We start from the raw sequence: 18,621 nt of genomic DNA on the forward strand, positions 1-18,621 counted from the left end.
TTTGTGTGAGTGTACCGTCAAATCAGATCCGACTGGTACAGGAGGAGACCGTCCCTCCTTCCCCGGCAGAGCATCTGGTGGATTCGAACCGTGCGCCTCTGGGACTGTAGTTGCAGCTCCCTACCACTAGGCCACCAGAGCTCCCAACGAATACATTTTTATTTACTCTTTAAAATATGAGGTAGCAGAGTGGGCATCATTAACTATATTTTATATATCATGAAAATTTCAACAGTATTTTATTTACAGTGAAAGATTCAGAAAGATTCTTATACCTGTGGATAAGACGTTTGACCCAGAGCTGACTGAAAAAGAGCTAATTTTAAGACCAGTCCTCTCCACAACTCCATGCTTGTGGCTACCTCACAGGCTGTATTTATCCCTTTCCTCCTCTCCTCCATAAAAACTAATATAGCTTTGCTAACATTGTTGTTGCTGTTGTGTACCATCAAGGTGAAACTGACCCATACCTTATGCTCAAGCAGGTTTTCAGAGATCATTAATCATATGGGAGGAGATTGCCTGTCTTTCTTCTGAAGAGCAGCTGGTGGATTTGAAGCTGTGTGCCCTCGGGACTGCAGCACAGCTTCTTATCACTAGGCCACCAGATGGCCATTTGTTCATTTTTAGTAGAAGGAATTATGATACGGAAGTGGAGAGATAGCATTTTTCTACTTTATTGTTAAGCAATTGTATAGAAATGTTCATCAGAGCTGGGATAAAAGACAGCAAATTAAAGCAGATACTTGTTCTTCAATGAGATGGAAAAGGCAATTTCCTCTTTTATCTGGAATGGAAAGAGACCCTGAATAAGCAACAACACTAATGAAAAAGAGAAACAAGGTAGGAAGCATCATACTCCCTGATCTCAAATCCTACTACACAGCCATGGTGGTCAAGACAGCATAGTACTGGTATGGTGACAGTAATGCACATCAGTGGAGTAGAGAACCAAGAAATCAACTCATCTACCTATGGTCAATTGATCTTTGACAAGGAGATGATATCAGTTAAGTGGGGAAATGAGACTGGTTTAGCAAAATTGGAAAACCATCTGTAGAAAACTTAAGCAAGACCCATACCTCACACCATATACAAAATCCACATCAAGGTGGATCAGAGACCTAGAAGTAAAACCAAAGACTATAAAAGTCATCAGAGAAAAGCTAGGAACAATGCTAGAAGCCGTAATCCATAGCATGAACAGTCTTCCAAGCACAGTGAAAAACCTACAAGAATCAAGTCTCTATCAGGCATTTTAGTTGCAAGCCATGTCAGTGAGTGTATAGTGTTCTACAAACTAAGAATTAGAATCAAGCTAGTTCTTTGATGACTCAAAACAGTCAATAAAATGGTATAAAGTATTACCTATATGGTTAATATTGTTACTTCCTCTTTAAGACCTAATACTAAAAAGATAAGCTTGCCTTCTGAAACCACAAAACAAACACATGAGAAACAGAGAAATCTTAACAATCTTTTCTAATCCTCATTGAACATAAAAGAATATAAAATTTTATCAATACTCCTAAGAATCTATTTTAAAAGTCTCTTTTGCTTCATTTACACTAAACACTGACCTCTGTTCTGTGTACGTCAATGCTCATCAGTGTTGGCAAGGCTGCCGTGACTCAGCGTCAATGCCGTGGCAACTAACAACAGTCACTGCCAGTAAATGCCCTGATGAGTACCTCTTTACCCTTCTGTGTTTTCTCTGTCTCTTCCAAGTCAATACATTTTCTAATTTGACAAACTTAAGGTAGCTCTGGAGGAGCTCTGGTGGCTTAGTGATAAGGTGATGCACTGCCAACTCGAAGGCATGTAGTTCGAATCCACCAGCTGCTCTACAGGAGAAAGATGGCCAGTCTCCTCCGATGTGACTTACTGCCTCTGAAAACCTGCTGAAGGGTCAGCTATGGGTCGATTCCAACTCGATGGTCACAATAAAGACACAGTAGCTCTGGTGGCCTAGTGGTAAGGAATTGCACTGCCAGCCCAAAGGCATGCAGTTCAAATCTGCCAGATGCTCTGTGGAAGAAAGATGGGCAGTCTCCTGTGCAGTTTACTGTTTCTGAAAACCTCTGCAGGGTCAGCTGTGTCAGTTCTGACTCAAAGTACACAATAACAAAGCTGTAAGAAGGATTGTCACACTGACTGTATCAGTGAGCTCAAGCATATCAGATGATCATGAAGATGGCACAGGATAGGGTAGAGTTCAGATCGATTATTCATAGGGTCGATATGAGTCATGGTCGACTCAACAGCTCCTAACAACAGCAAGACCTTGAGAATGGGAAAATTAGGTGTGTCTGCACCAAAGAGACCAAATGAGCTCTGAGAGGATATCAAGAAAATCGTCCATGAAGAATGCAAAAGATCATTACAAAGGCTGAAAAAGAAGAAAAGACCAAGATGTATATCAGATGAGACTCTTGACTATTGCATTAGAGCACCGAGAAGCCAAAGCTAAAGGAAGAAACCAAGAAATCAAAGAGTTGAACAGAAAATTTAAAAAAGCAGCCTGAGACGACAAAGCAAGATATTATAATGAAATGTGCAGAAAGCTGGAGTCAGAAAACCAAAAGGGCTGAACTCGCTCAGTGTTTCTTAAGTTGAAGGAGTTGAAAAACAAATTCAAGCCATGAGTGGCAGTACTTTAGGATACTTTGGGTAGAATGGTAAATGATCCAAGAGTATCAAAAGAAGATGGAAGGAGTACACAGAGTCACTGTATCAGAAGGAATTGGCTGACACAGAAAAATTTCATGAAATAACATATGAGCAAGAGCCAATGGTGATGAAGGAGGAAGTTCAAGTTGCTCTGAAGGAGTTGGAAAAAAATATAAGGCTCCAGGAGTTGACAGCATACCAATTGATTTATTTCAACAAACAGATGCTGCCCTGGATGTGCTCACTAAGTTGTGCCAAGAAATCTGGAGGACAGCCAGCTGGCCAACAGAAGAGATCGATATTTGTTTCCATTCCAAAGAAAGGTGACCCAATAGAGTGCGGAAATTATCAAGCAATATCATTAATATCACATGCAAGCAAGATTCTGCTGAAAATTACCCAAAAACGTTTGGAACAATATGTCAACAGAGAACTGCCAGATGTGCAGGCTGGATTTAGAAGAGGTCGTGGTACTAGGGATATTATAGCTAATGTTAGAAGGATCTTGGCAGAAAACAAAGAATACCAGAAGAATGTCTATCTGTGCTTCATTGACCAAAGGCTTTTGACTGTGTGGATCATAACAAGCTATGGCTGACTCTGAGAAGAATGGGAATCCCAGAACATTTGATTGTGCTAACTTGAAACCTATACTTGGACCAAGAGGCAGTCGTCAGAACAGAGCAAGGAGACACTACATGGTTCAAAATCAAGAAGGGGATCCGTCAGGGATGTATTCTGTCCCCATACCTTTTCGATCTGTATGCAGAACAGATCATCCAAGAAACTGAGCTGTACAAGGAGGAATGTGGCATCAGGATTGGTGGAAAAGTCATCAACAACCTGCATTATGCAGATGACACAACCCTGCTTGCTGAAACTGAGGAGAACCTGAAGCACTTGCTGCAGAAGGTCAAGAACTGCAGCCTCCAGTATGGATTGAGGCTCAGTGTCAGGAAAACAAAAATTCTCACCACTGGGCCAATTGGCAGCATCAGTGTGGATGGTGAAGAGATTGAGATAGTTAAACAGTTTTAGTTTGCTTGGTTTCACAGTCATCACTCTTGGTAGCAGCAGTCAGGAAATCAAGAGACAAATTGCATTGGGAAAGTCAGCTGTGAGGGACCTCTGAAGAGTACTGAAGAGCAACGGCGTCAGGCTGGAGACTAAGATGTACCTGATCCAGGTTATAGTCTTCGCAGTTACATGCTATCGTGCATCGGAGAGTTGGACAGTAAATAGGGTTGATAGAAAATTGATGCCTTTGAGCTATGGTGCTGGAGAAGAGTGTTGAATATACCATGGACTTCTAGGAGAACAAGCAGGTTTGACCTGGAGAGGGTGAAACCGGAATGCTCCTTGAAGTCAAGGATTCTGAAGCTTCATCTGACATACTTTGGGCATGTTGCAAGGAGGGACTGGTCCTTGGAGAGGGACATCATGTTTGGGAGAGTGGAGGGACAGTACAGGAGAGGAAGACCCTCGATGAGATGGATCGATTCTGTGAGTGGAGTGGTGGGAATGAATGTGTTTGAGACGGTGAGGTTGGCACAGGCTAGAACGACATTTAGGCCTTTTGTATATAGGGTTGCTGTGGGTCACAAGCAACTCAGTGGCACATAAGAACAACAACTGGAAGAGAAAGACCCTCAACGTGATGGATTGACACAGTGACCTCAGCAGTGGGCTCAACACAGCAAAGCTTGTGAGGATGGCACAGGCTTGGCAGCGTCTTGTTCTGTTGTACAAAAGATCAATCATGAAGAGTAGAAACCATCTTTGAGGAACCTGATCACAACAGAACCTTCCCCCACCCCAGAAAGCTGCTTAGTATGAAATACAGGCATGGTTTTAATTCGTCTTGTAGTTTTTAAAGTGCCTGACAGTTCACATCAACAGGTACTCATTTTGCTGGTTAGAAACAAAATCACTGAAAACTGTCAGGATATTGTTTTCTACCACACATAGTTCATAAAATTGATTATAGGCTTCCTCACCTCCATGTTTAGTGCTGAAGGTGACCCTTCTACAGTCTAGATTGAAAATTGTTTTTCCATTGGGTATTTCAGCTCATGAGTAATGTATTCTTTTATCCTTATCTTAAAGTACTGTTAGTCCTGCTCCCTGTTACAGTTTCTCCTTTCTTTAGTAACCCTACATTCAGCAGTGCTATGTCTCCTCTTCTGTATAAACAAATAAAACTTTTGGTGGTGGAATATATGTCAGGAAGGGATTTGGAGCTCTCACAAGTGTGACAAGTAACATTTGAGATCTGCTGTGTTTTCCCTTGCTACCTTTGTAGCCTTCTAGGGAGGGAGTCTCACTGATAACTCAAATGTCGTTGTTCTCTGATGGTTCAAATCCACCAACTCTGTGGAAGAAAGGTGGGCAATCTCCTCCCATGCCTTTTACAACCTCTGTAAACTCACTGAAAGGTCAGCTGAGTTCTGTTCCTACTTGAGAACAATGCAATGTGTAGTATCACCTACATATCTTTTAGAAATATCATGAATATTAGTCCTAAGAAGAAATATGCACACGCAAACATGCAGACTATAGGGTTTGTCATTGTTAGGTGCCATCCTAACAACCTTATACACAACACAGTGAAGCATTGCCTGGGCCTGTTCCAGCCTCACACTCACTGCCACTTGGAGTCCATTGTATGGTCACAGCGTCAGTCCGTCTCATAGAGGGTCTTCCTTTTTGAGTAGGGGCGCCTAGTTTCCCCTCCATTCTCAAAGCTGTGCTATCAGACACTGTTAAATCAATGACTCATAGCGTCCCTATGTTGACTTTGTCAACAGTGTAGCTTAATTCTGACATCCCAAAGCTTAAACCCAACTCTGTCACTTAATAACTATGGCGTAGGGCAATTTTGTTAAATTCTCCACTTCAGATTTGTTGTCCACAAAATGAGAATAATACATGCCTACCCGAGGGTAATTGTGAGAATTGAGTCAGATTCCACATGTAAAACAGCTGTCAGAGGGTATTTAAGAAATGTTAGTTTTTTAACATTATTATTCACTTTGGGCTTCTAGATAAATTTCAGGGCACCTTGTCTCCCCTGATAATTATGTGGGAAGTGTTGTGAGTAATAGACATTTTCCCAGGAAAATCAGATCAGGAATTGAAGTTACTCGAGTTCTTCCAGCAGGGGTCACTCTTTCTCCTTTCCCCAAAGCCAACCATTTGTTTTGCATTGTACATGGAGCTCGATTAAACTTAGAAACAGCATCATCTCCTAGAAGTGTCAGTGTTAATGGCCGGTACTGAGGACTGCTGTGAAAAAGAGACATAGAGAGTAAGGAGGAACACGTGAATGTGATGATGAAAAGCCAAAGAGGAAAGCGGGTGGAGTTCATGTTATGGGAAGTGATAGATGTTTGATTAGCTCTGGTGGTCTAGTGGTAAGGAGTTGCACTGCCATCTCAAAGGCAGTTGGTTCTAATCCAGCAGCTGCCCCATGGGAAAAAGATGAGCAGACTCTTCCTGCCTCTAAAAACTCATAGGGGATCAACTGTCTGTGTGTTCCAGCTTGCCAGCATCTCATACACAACACATAAGCTGAATACTAAGGCTGACCTTGCACCCTAAGGATCACCATACTTGCAATTTTCCCCCCTGAGAATCTACTGATCCTATTCCAAAAGTTCTGTGTATTGATTGATGTTTCCAACAAGTAGAAATGGCCACTAGGTGGCCTCTGTACCTTAGGTGGCACCTAGAATCACAGACGAGTGACTTCCCTGATTCCGTCTGATGAAAATCAGAGATTCTTGCAGTAAACGCAACAGTCTGGAGTGCAAAATGAACTGAAATTGATGAGAAACGTGGCAATGTGATGGCTACATAACATGATCAATATAATTAGCATCATTATACTCCTGAAAAATGTTGAATTTGCAAATGTAGTGGCATATATTTGAAACAACAAAATAAACCGAGCTTTCTCTAAGGTGTTTTTTAAGAATCTAATTTGTGATTTTTTTTTAAAGAAATCTCATTATCTTTATTGTGTAGAAATGACAAACAGAATGACAGCCAGTTAATTGAGCTTTATAAAGGTTCCAACCAGGTAAAAACAGGCAGAAAAACAAGCCTTACTAAACTGCTTTCAGTATAATCAGGAAATAAGGAAAATATTGTAACTCTGCAGCTTTAAGAAAATCTGTCCATGGCCAGCCCAGCAGAGTGGGTGTTGTGGCACGCTTCCATTCTTCCCATTCACCAGGAGGCTGTCGTGTGTGAACAGTAGTCGTGTCACTCGCGAGTTCCTCTGTGGCCCCAGTGGAATACCCTCAGGGCCAATGGAGACAAATTACTTGTTTTAATTTTTAGAACCCTAAGCTTTATCCAGTGGTTATTGAATTATAAATTAAAAGAATAAAGGTAACGAGCTAAACTCTTATTTAGGAACATCTAATGAAAATAAGATCACATATATTTCATACTAAGTGTGAAAATTTATATTGGGTTCTCTAGTTGTTGTTGTTGATTGCCTTTGAGTTGAGCACGACTCATAGTTATCCTAAGAACAAATGATCTGAAGCTTTTCTATAACTATCAACATTTATCAAAGTTCTTAGAGTTTCAGAGGCATTTTGTTTAGGAAGTGGATGCCATTCCTGCTTCCATACCTGTCTTAAACTGGGAGCTCCACCAAACACTGTCCACCATGGGTAACCAACCATTATAGCATTTGGCACCTTAATGGCACAAGGTTCACATCACAGCAACCCCATAAATAGCAAATAAAAATACAAGTGTCAGAATTACTGACATAAGCAAAAAGATATATATTGTTGTTGTGTGCCCCTGAGTCAGAACCAGCTCATAGCTGACCTTCTAGCAGCTTTTCAGATGCTGTAAATCACACAGGAAGAGATTGCCTATCTTTTTGTAGCAGTTGGTGCACTCCAGCTTGTGAATTTAAACTGTGTACCTTTGGGATTGTAGTGCAACTCCTTACCTCTAGGCCACCAGCACTCCATATGTTTGTGTGTGTGTATGTATGTGTGTGTCAGCTATGAGTTGGTTCTGACTTGATGGCACATAACAACAACATGTATGTGTGTATGAATGTGTATATATATAGTTACTGTGTACTGTCCAATTGGAACTAATGCATAGCTGAGCCTCCAGAGGGGTTTCAGAGGCAGTAAATTGTATAGGAGTTGACTGCCCATCTTTCTCCTGTGGAGCAGCTGGTGAATTTGAATTGCATACCTTTGCAGGAGCCTTCATCTTATGTTAAATCTATTGTTGTTGTGTATTGTTGAGTTGGAACCAACCCATAGATGAACCTTCTGCGGGTTTTCAGAGGCAATTAATCACATGGAAAGAGATTGCCCATCCTTCTCCCACAGAGCAGCTGGTGGATTTGAACCATGTGCCTTAGGGATTGCAGTGCAGCTTCTTGCCACTAGGCCACGAGGACTAGCAATGTATGTATGTATGTGTGTATGTATGTATTATATTTCTGTGTGTATACACACACATAACTGTATATTTGAAGGTAGTTCCTAAGGTTTTTAAATGTGCATGCTACTGTGAGTATGGTTTGTATGTAAACAGTGAAATAATTTCCTCATGTAGAATAGATTTTCATGAAACAACCACCACCAAAAACACCCCACAACTGTTGAGTCATTTCTAACTCCTAGCATTCATAGGGCAGGATAGAACCACAACACAGAATATCTAAGGCTATTCAGTATTTATGGGAGCAGACAATGTCGTCTTTATCTTTGGGGAAGGTCATGGGTTTAAACCACTGACCTTTTGGTTAACAGGGTAACACTTAACCCACTATCCAGTCAGCTCTTACAGGTGAAGTAATGTTGGATAGCTGGAGAGAGAATAAAGGGTGTATGTACTGCCTTGTTGCAATGGAGTGAAAGACTAGCATTTGTGCAATTTAGAAACTAAACTTCAGAGTGTCCAGAAAAAAACCCTGTTAGTTTTCATGTATTTCAAGTAATGTTCTTATGTGCCATCTAGTCACTTGTGACTCATCACCACTCTATGCACAATAGCTCTAAACTCTGCCCCATCCTGAGCCATTCTCACTGTCTCTGACACACCTACCCCCATTATCCAAGTCACTATGTCAGTCCATCTCATCCAGGGTCTTCCTTGCCTGCAGTGTCCCTCCACCCTTCCAAACATGATGTCCTTCTTCAGGGACTGGTCCCTCCTGACAGCATGCCCAGCTGGTGGCCTCAAACTGTGTGCTTTTCAGTGTGGCTTTATGCCACTGGGTATTTAGCAGACTGGAAGAGGCAGTGTCTGGAAACAAGGTAAAGAGCAGACAGTGAGAGTTAGACTGGGCTGATTTGCCAGTGGTGCTGTCACCCTGGTTTTCTTTTACTTAAGCAACTGCATTCTTTTGGGAATTTGGGTGACCTCATGGGTAGGAAGTTGTACTGCCAACCCAAAGCGAGCAGTTCAAGTTCACCAGCTGCTCCTCAGGAGAAAGATGGGCAGTTTCTTCCCATGCAGTTTTGCTCATCCACAGTGAGTGAGTACATTCCTTCACCACCTCAGGTCCTGACGGGGAAAGTTGATTTAGAAAGTAAGTGAAAGGGAAGTTAAGATGAGATTAAAATTGAGACTCCACAAAATTAATAGTTCATTATCCAAGTTTGTTAATGAAACTGTTGCCTAGAAAATGATATGTTTTTTAAACTAGAGTGATTCATATAAGACTAACTTAATTTGTTTTAGAAACAAATAATTTTATCCTTTCTTTCCTTCACCTAATTAGCACCTGTAAGACAGCAGCTAGTTATTCAGCCTTTATTTGAGCCTCTCTCTCTTCGGTAGAGACCCTGAAACACCAATATTGGAAAGTTTGGTTAGTTGCAGCGTGCAATCAGAAACTATGTCAATGGACTTTTCCTACTCTATTACACTAAAATACATTAGTCTGTCTTTGGAATGGATTTTAGGCCTGAATGCTTTTATAATACTATGCTTCAATTATTTGGAAAATATTCACTCAATGCATTATAAATATTTTCAAATGGTGACCATTTGATGTCAAAATATTTTATTAATATTTCTAGTGATCTCAAGCAGAAAAACCTTTATGAATGGGAAAGCTGTCAGGTTTACAGTAGCAAATACAAGCTTTCCAGCATTTTAATTTTTACTTGAAAATTGGAATTTTGCCATTAACAAATACTGTAATTTGTTTTCCTTGAAGTTACAGGCTTACTTCTTTATTTTGTCAAAATGTTTGCCAGATACACAAACCTGAGAAAGGCCATAGTTGTCTATCTGTCATCTGTGAAGTGAAGTGAAAATGGTGTTCTGGGAGAATACACTTCCGGATCTGCTTGCAGTCTGCTCACACAAGTGCTTTTCCAAGGGACACCCTTTGTCTTTCCATCTGCAACCTTAGTGCTTTGTGCATATTTCTCATTTTGTCACACAGAATATAGCCAAAGATATGTTTCCAAGAGTTGAGATTTAAAATAAAATGGTTAACTCAAAGCTCCTCCATGATTCCAACATTCAGCCAAACCGTAGGTCTGTGAGATAGTCAGTAACCAGGGAGCGGGATACTCTTTAGAAAAATCAGCCAAACCCACCAGATGTTCCACTGGAGAAGGAGGGCAATCTACTCCTGTGCCAGTTGGATTTGATTCGACTGCACATAACAATTAAAAAAAAAGAAAAGTCAGCGCTGTATGTGATCAAAAGGGCAACATTTGTCCAGGGATAAAAACAGGAAAAGGTAGGAAAAAAGGATGAATGATATCAGGAAGCATAAGGAGGAAGTGTGCAGAGTACTGTTATAATGTGGAAACTGTAATCCAGTCAGGAAACATAAAGTGTATGAATTATTGAATGGAAAACCTATATCTTCACTCAGATCACAATAGTGTTAATAAAAGGGATATATAAAGTCACATACAGTTTAAAAACAAAATTTTAATTGTTGTTCTTCATCAAGGACATTTTTAGCTGAAACTGGCATTTTAAAAAACTATGTGTACACAACAGTTACTTGCTATGCATCTGAAAGCTGGACAATGACTAGGGATGATGCAAGGAGAATTGATGCCTTTGAGCTGTGATGCTGGAGAAAGAGTACTGAATATACCATGGACTGCTAGGAGAACAAACAGGTTCACCCTGGATGGGTGAAATCAGGCTGCTCCTTGGAGGCTAGGATTCTGAGGCTTCATCTGACATACCTTGGACAAGTTGCAAAGAGGGACCAATCCTTGGAGAGGGACATGCTTGGAAGGGTAGAGAGATAGTGAAAGAGAGAAGGACCATCCTTGAGATGAATTGATTCAGTGACTCGGGTAATAAGGGTGGGTGTTGGCACAAGATAGAGCAGGCTTTAGGGCTCTTGTATATAGGATTGCTATGAGTCGCAAGCAACTCAAAGGCACATAACAACAACGACTAGTTGCACTATTAGTTATTCAGCTGGGGTGAATAACACAGTGACCATATAGTGATAGCCAAAGACGCTTATCCAGTTTGTTGCTATTACAGTGACTCATGCTAAAGCACCATCTGTTTTATCCACTCTTGGTTTGTACCTTCATTTCAAATGCCAATACAGTAGAAAAAGGTAGAGAAAGTCTTAGTATTATTATAAAAACAGTTTTGCCCTCTTAGACCCTGTAAGAGGATCTTGGAGATCTGTCTCTCCCACACAGGGTTCAGATGATTACACTTTGAAAACTTCCAGTGTATAGGACTGTTCCAATTTACTAAATAACCTGAGTTCCTGCTGTTAAAACTCATGGAGTAGATGTTTAAAACCACTAATGCCACAGTTAGTTGTAAGTATTTGACCAGGGAGTCACTGAGGTAATTTTATTTGCTTCTCTTCCTTCTTTAGGTGACCTGGTGATCCTGGATGGCTCCCCCAGTGCTGGCTGGTTGCAGGGTCGAAGCTGCTGGGGCGCACGAGGCTTCTTCCCGTCTTCATGTGTCCGTGAACTCTGCCTCTCCTCACAAAGCCGTCAGTGGCACTCACAGAGTGCCCTCCTTCAGATTCCTGACTATTCCATGGGACAAGCCCGGGCCCTGATGGGGCTTTCTGCTCAGCTGGATGAGGAACTGGACTTCAGAGAAGGAGATGTGATTACTATTATTGGGGTCCCTGAACCAGGCTGGTTTGAAGGAGAATTAGACGGACAAAGAGGTATTTTCCCAGAAGGTTTTGTAGAGCTTTTGGGACCTCTGAGGACTGTGGATAAGTCAGCAGCTTCTGGAAATCAAGATGGGTGCATAAGTAACGGTGCAGTTGAGGGCCCCATGGGAGAAGAAGAGCGAGGGCCAGAAGAGGATGAAGAACAGCCGGGGACCTATGGAATTGCCCTCTACAGATTCCAAGCCTTGGAGCCTAATGAGTTGGATTTTGAAGTAGGGGATAAAATCCGGATTCTGGGAACCCTGGAAGATGGCTGGCTGGAAGGATCACTGAAGGGCAGGACAGGAATCTTCCCTCACCGTTTTGTAAAGTTATGTCCTAACACAAGGGTGGGGGACACCAGGGTCCTGCCACAGGAGAGCAACCATACCACGACGCCAGAAATGCCTTTGGACTCATTGGAGAACTCCTCAGTAGTGGAGGAAAGAAGACACGAATTTAACAAGTATAGACCAGAGACATCCAGCTGTGCGATTTCTGAAACATTCGCTCCTCCCCTGGAACATATGACCCCTGAGTATGAGCGCAACAGAAACTCTTATCAGGATGAAGACATCATCTTGAGGGGGCCTTCAAGAAGCCCAGGCCTGATGCATGAAAAGCCTCCTGCCAAAGATTCTTCCGTGAATGATCCTTTGGAGGTGGTGAATGGAGTTTCCTCCCAGCCTCAGTCACATTTTCATCCTAAAATACATAAAAACCAGTATTTCTTTACTGCAGAAGAGAACCATCACCCTCTTCCTGCAGAAGCAAGGAGTAGAGACTACTCCAGTCTACCTCTCAAAGGAGCGTATTCGCAGCTGAAAACTGCCCACAAACCCCATCTTTACAGCGGCTCTTTACTCCCAACCTCTAGGACCCACAAACCTGGCCAGCTGAGCCCTCAGTTCCGGGGCACGCCAAAGTTTGCTAAAAAACCTCGCAAGTCCAAAGAACCTGCTTTCAACTTTATCTCTGTGTCTGACAGATCAGAGATGATGCCTGGCCCACGAGGCAAGGGGCCTGCTGTGGAAGCAGCCGCACTTGACCAGGGAGATGGCGGCATTGACCTGGATTCCAAGTTGACTCAGCAGCTGCTAGAGTTTGAGAAGAGCTTGTCAGGGCCTGGCACAGAACCAGATAAAATTGTTCGCCATTTTTCAATCACGGGCTTTAACTCCGAGAAGGATATTGTCCGGGGTTCCTCAAAATTGATGACTCAGCAAGAGTTGCCTGAGAGGAAGAAGGCCCTGAGGCCTCCACCACCACGTCCCTGCACCCCAGTGTTTACTGCTCCCCATTTGCTGACTGACCAGAACCTGAAACCGACCCCGCCCTTGGCGGTACGCCCCTCTCGCCCAGCTCCCTTGCCTCCCTCAGCCCAGCAGAGAGTGAACACATCTCCCAAAGGCCTCACCTCTAAGCATCCTGGCGGTGAGTCTCTGGAAAAGGAGACCCAAGAGAATGTGGAAAAGCCTGTGGACCAAACTTCTCAGTGTCCCTTAGTGCTAGTGAAGATTCAAGAAATGCAGCAGGACTTGGATATGGATAGTGAGACTCAAGAAGAACTAAACTTGATGCTGGAGGAGAAGCAGGATGAGTCGTCTAGGGCAGAGACTCCGGAGAACCTTGACTTTTATGAGAGTAACATTGACAGTTTGGATATAGAACTCCAGCAACTTACAGGTAAGTGAGGAGGCAAAAATGCACAGTTGTTTCTAGACACTCAGCCTATCCCAGCTGTGGGGGATATGCGTGTTTTAACTTTCTTTTTAATTGTGGTAAAAATGCACAAGTAAACCACAAACTCAACGATGTCCACATGTGCAAATCTCTGACATCTCTAATCTCTTCTCTGTTTATCATCATTTTGCTTCTTGGTCCAGTTGTGAGACTTTTTTTTGTTTTCTTTATGTTGATGTGTAAATCTGAAGGTTTTAAAAAGTCTTTGGAAAAAAAAAAGTCTTTGATCTTCATCAGTAAGTATTTCAAGTCGTCTTCACTTTCAACAAGCAAGAGTATGTCACCTGCATATCTTAAATTGTTAATGGGCCATTCTCCGATCAGTATTCTTCATATAGCCTAGCTTTTCAGGTTGTTTAACATATAGAGTAAGTATAATGAAAGGTTGCAACCTTGATACACATCTTTCTTGATTTTAAGCCACACAATAATCCTTTATACTATTTGAGCACTACTTCTTAGTCTAAATACAAGCTCTTTTACATCAGCTCAATTAAGTGTTCAGGAATTTCCTTTCTTTGCAACGTTGTTCATAATTTTTTATGATCCACACAGTTGAATGCATTTGAATGACTATCAGAAACATCTTTTTGATATAATAAAGAAAGAGTATTACTGGAAGGCCATACACAGAATAACTTTCTGAAAGACAGAGGCAGATAGTATTGCAGAAAGAGAGAAAACTTCTCTCCAAAATACACTCAGAGGAAGAGTGCCATACACATGAGCATCATTGTGGGGGAACCTCGAGCTCAGAGATGGGGCAGAAGAAGCATATGCTGGAGCAAAACCAGTAAGGTGCGTTAGGGAACACCTGCATGGGGCAGCCACAAAGTTGACCTTCAAGTTAAGGCCCAAGCATGAACGCTCACACCTGTCCTCAAAAACGTGTTCCCTTAATGAGCACCTCCCTGAGCTCTTGAGAAAAGGCCAGATAAGATAACTTGGTGATTTCAGACTGCCTGAAAAGGAATTCTAAAGAAACTTTGACAGAATACCACATTTCCAAATGTATAGCCTTTTCAGGATTCCCCCTTTGCCTTCCATACTTATAAAATCCTTAGATGCTTAAATACTATTTGTTCATGGCCTATACAGATGGTAGGACAAAGATCTCAGGTTTCAGCTATCAACAATTTATCAACAATGATACCTTTAGAAGTCATTTTTCTGTTATCTATGTCTAAGACCTCTGTGCTGTGTTTTACAATGGATAGGTGAATGAATGTAGTGGTATTAAGTAATGAAGTTGGTATTCTTTTTGTACTAATTATAGTAAGCCAAAACCCTAGTGTATTGGTAGTTCTAGGTAAAATTGGTGTTTGATTCTGACAGAATTTTGAGTTTAAAATTTAAGATTATCAAGTGTGACAATGAATGAACGGAAATCCAACGTCTCTAAATTTTCATTGAAATTAATAATAAAAAAAATTTAAGATTAATGCCTAGAACCATGGTAGAATTCTAGGGAGTTATTTATGATTATTGTATGTTGGGCAAAGAAAATGTAGGACTTAAGGTTAATCATTCATTCAACAAATATTTGCTAAATCTTTACCATGTGCACGGCACTGTGCTAAGGACAGACCACATCATGATGAACAATAAAAGTTTGGTGTCTGCTTTCAAGGGCCTTCCATTCAAGTGCTAATTTAAAAAGTAAGGTCAATATCTAAAGCATGTTGTTACTGGTTGTTTGTGGGGTTTTTTGTGCCATGGAATTGAGAATAACTCATAGTGACCCTGTGAGCAACAGATATGAGTTATGTCCAATGCTGTGCTTTCCTTTCCTCATTACCTCCGACACATTTGAGTCCATTGCTGCAGTCACTGTGTCAGTCCACTGGTCAATGGTCTTCTCTTTTGCCTTCTATCTAAAGCATGGGACTTTCAAATCTGATGAACAGATTCATTTCCAAAGCTGTAGCAATAGAATTAGTCCTCATATTTGCTGGATTCCTTGGAAAAGGACATCATGTTTGGAAAAGTAGCAGGCCAGCAAAGGAAAGGAAGGCCGTCAGTGGTTTGACATAGGGGGATAAGCACAACAGAGATTGGTAAGGAGGACGTAGGGTCATGTAGAATTTTGACATAGTGTATGTACATAGGGTGAAGTCAGCTTAACAACACTTACAGTCATAGTTCATATACATACTGGGTAGTGTAGCCCCTGAAAGAAGTTCATTTTAGTATATCATAGTCCTTTCCTGGACAATCCCTTGGTGGCACAAATAGCTAAGCACTTGACTTGCTAACCAAAAGGTTGGTGTTTCAAACCCACCTAGAGGCACCTCAGAAGAAAGAAACACTGGTATCATTTTGAAAAAATGTCATCTTTGGAAAACCCAGTGGAACACAGTTCTGCTCAGATACACGTGAGGTAGCCATCAGTTGGGGTTGACTTGATGGCTGCTGGTTTTAGTTCTTTTTTTCCTCTCAGATAAGTTCACATGTATGAATTTGACAGAAAGTCTGTGCATTCATTCCTTCCATTCAACAGACACTTCTTTAGTAATTACTATGAGCTAGGCAGGGAGATCTGGTGGCCTAGTGGCAGGAAAGTGCACGGCAATCCCCAAGGTTTGTGGTTCAAATCCAACAGCTGCTCTACGGGAGAAGGATGAGCATTCTCCTAATTTACGGCCTCTGAAAACCTGCTGGACACTCAGGTACAGGTTGGTTCCAACTCGACAGTACACAACAACAACGAGCTAGGCAGTGGCTGTACACTGGCTATTTAAAAAGGCAGCCTCATAGTAGTCACAGTTGTATGACTGAAGTTCTGCTCATCACACTGATACTGACCTCTGTTTGCGTCATGCAGCCTGACTGGCTGCCTTTAAACCAGAGCCACTGAGTTACTTTCCATGTGGCTCAGTGTCAGGACCCCGTTGTTCTAGGTCAGTGCAGTGTGAGTCAGCCGCCTCCACTTCTAGCCCGCTCCTACACTTCCTTACAGTCAGGCCAAGGGGAAGGCTGTCCTCTCAGAGAAGTTTTTAATGATGACTACCACAAGTCCAAACAGAGTATGACTTTCAAAAATTAGCATTTCCAGCAAGATAAGAGACGGCTTGTAAGGCCGACAAAAGAGAGCCAGTGGAGTTAAAAGCTGGAGCATTACTGATATGGAACGATAACATCTATATTTTTTTTGTTATCCATAAATGCACTTTATTATGCAGATCTAGGAGACAGAGAGTCACCTCTAAGACTGCCTTGATAACATCTATATTTTAAAGTTATCCACAGATTATGGGCAAGTGAAAGAGACTGAACCCATGGTCATGCTTAGGTTTAACAGATTATAGCTCAGTGTAAATATTTTTATGTGCTACAAGTATATCCATGTGTATCATAGAGCCAGTAGGGGACCAATAAAACCACATAAACTTCCCAACTATTGCCAAGCATCCTGAGGGAATGAAACACTCATCATGGGCCCTCCGGATTATAGTTTCAGAGACATCAAGATGAGCAGGCATAACAGAGTCCACAGAGACGTTGTTCCACCACCCTGGTGAGTAGCAACTGGGGACTTACAAGCTTCAGAGCAGCCATCTAAGGTGCAGCCATTAATCTCTACCTGCCTGGAGCAAAGAAAAGTGAAGAAAATAAAAACACATGGAAGCAATCAGTCTGCAGAACTATTAGACTTTGTACTCCTCAACTTCTATGACCCTGAGGCCGGAAAATCTAGACGATTCCTGGTTATAATGGCTAAAAGGATCTCTAAATCGATCCCAAGAGAGGATCCTGGGTAGAGTGAGAGATAAATGCAGGCCAAAACTAAAAGCACAATCACGCCCAGGCTTACTGGTCTGACTGACTGAGCCTGGGGGAACCCCTGAGACTGAGGTCCTTAGCTGCTCTCTGACCCTGGAACTGATCTCACCCCTGTGGCACAGCTTTGTAGCCAAACAATAGACAGATCTATAAGATGAGAACGCTAGAGAGTTAATCAGCCCTTAAAACACTGAGATACACAGTCGTAAGGGCAACACTTGTCCACGGATAGAGCTCAGGAGGTAGGAGGGCAGAGGAGGGAGAGATGAGTAGAAACAGTGGCCACAGAGGAACAGTGGGAGGGGTGATGATGACACAGCCCAGGGATTATAATCAATGTCAGGAGAAAAGATGTCTGGACGGTTGAATGGAATACAGATCTGCTCTGTAAATGTTCTCTCAAATCACAATAACAGTTAACAAATAAGCAAAATGACTCAGAATTCTAGACAGACTTTTACAATGTGAAGTGCCATTTTTGTACATACAGGAGTGAGTTTGTCATTTTGGCATTTCCTTGGAATGACTCAGATGGAAGAATTCTGTGTCCAGCTAGTAAAATGCCCAGCCCAGCCCACTGCTGTCCAGTCAGTCCTGACTCACAGTGACCCTGTATGTTTCCAGGGCTGTAACTCTTAAGGGAAGGGTCTGCCCAACTTTCATCCTCAGAGCAGCTGGCTGGTGGATTCGAACCACCAACCTTTCAGTTAGCACCTGCACACATTATGCTGTTCCGTACAGGGGCTTCTTAAATTAGTAAACAATAACCAAATCTGTTTGTGATCTTTCAGTAGGAGAGTTTATATGAAGGAAATAATCATCTTACTTTCATTTTTGTTTCTCACCTTCTAGAAAGAAAGGAAGTCTCTGCTTTGTGGGGCATCTGGTTTGAGGTGTTGACTCAATAAATATTCACTCAGTTCTAGTGGATTTTTTCCTGGTTAGAAAACTGTCATCATAGTCAGAACCTATTCAGGGACAACGTTAATTCATTACAGGAACTGGTTTTTCTTTTGTAGGATAGGTTGTTCTGTGTATATCAAGAAATCTAGCATGGTTTGATTCATTTATTTATGCTTGGCCTGTGAATCACTATCTTTTAGCAGTTCCTGGTATCACTTTGTGCCTATGTCCTCACATTCACGTCCAAGTGAAGGGATGGAGGAACTGGAGTGGACCAGCTACCTCAAGGATGGCTTTCAGATCTCACTGAGCCTCTGCTGGTGGTGGGGGTGCCTTTGAGTCCATTCCGACTTATC

At 42.0% G+C, this 18,621-nt stretch overlaps 1 protein-coding gene across 1 annotated transcript in view; it reads left to right on the plus strand.

The window, feature by feature from the left end:
* DNMBP (dynamin binding protein) overlaps window positions 1–18,621 on the plus strand; it is an 86,707-nt gene that overhangs the window by 2,749 nt on the left and 65,337 nt on the right. The window contains exon 3 of the mRNA XM_006880035.1: window positions 11,543–13,522. Within this exon, the coding sequence (XP_006880097.1) occupies window positions 11,543–13,522 (1,980 nt within the window). The remainder of the gene's footprint in view (window positions 1–11,542; window positions 13,523–18,621) is intronic.

This window comes from Elephantulus edwardii, unplaced genomic scaffold (assembly GCF_000299155.1).
Source record: "Elephantulus edwardii isolate Elephantulus edwardi_28Jun2011 unplaced genomic scaffold, EleEdw1.0 scaffold00006, whole genome shotgun sequence".
Taxonomy (NCBI): Eukaryota; Metazoa; Chordata; class Mammalia; order Macroscelidea; family Macroscelididae; genus Elephantulus; species Elephantulus edwardii.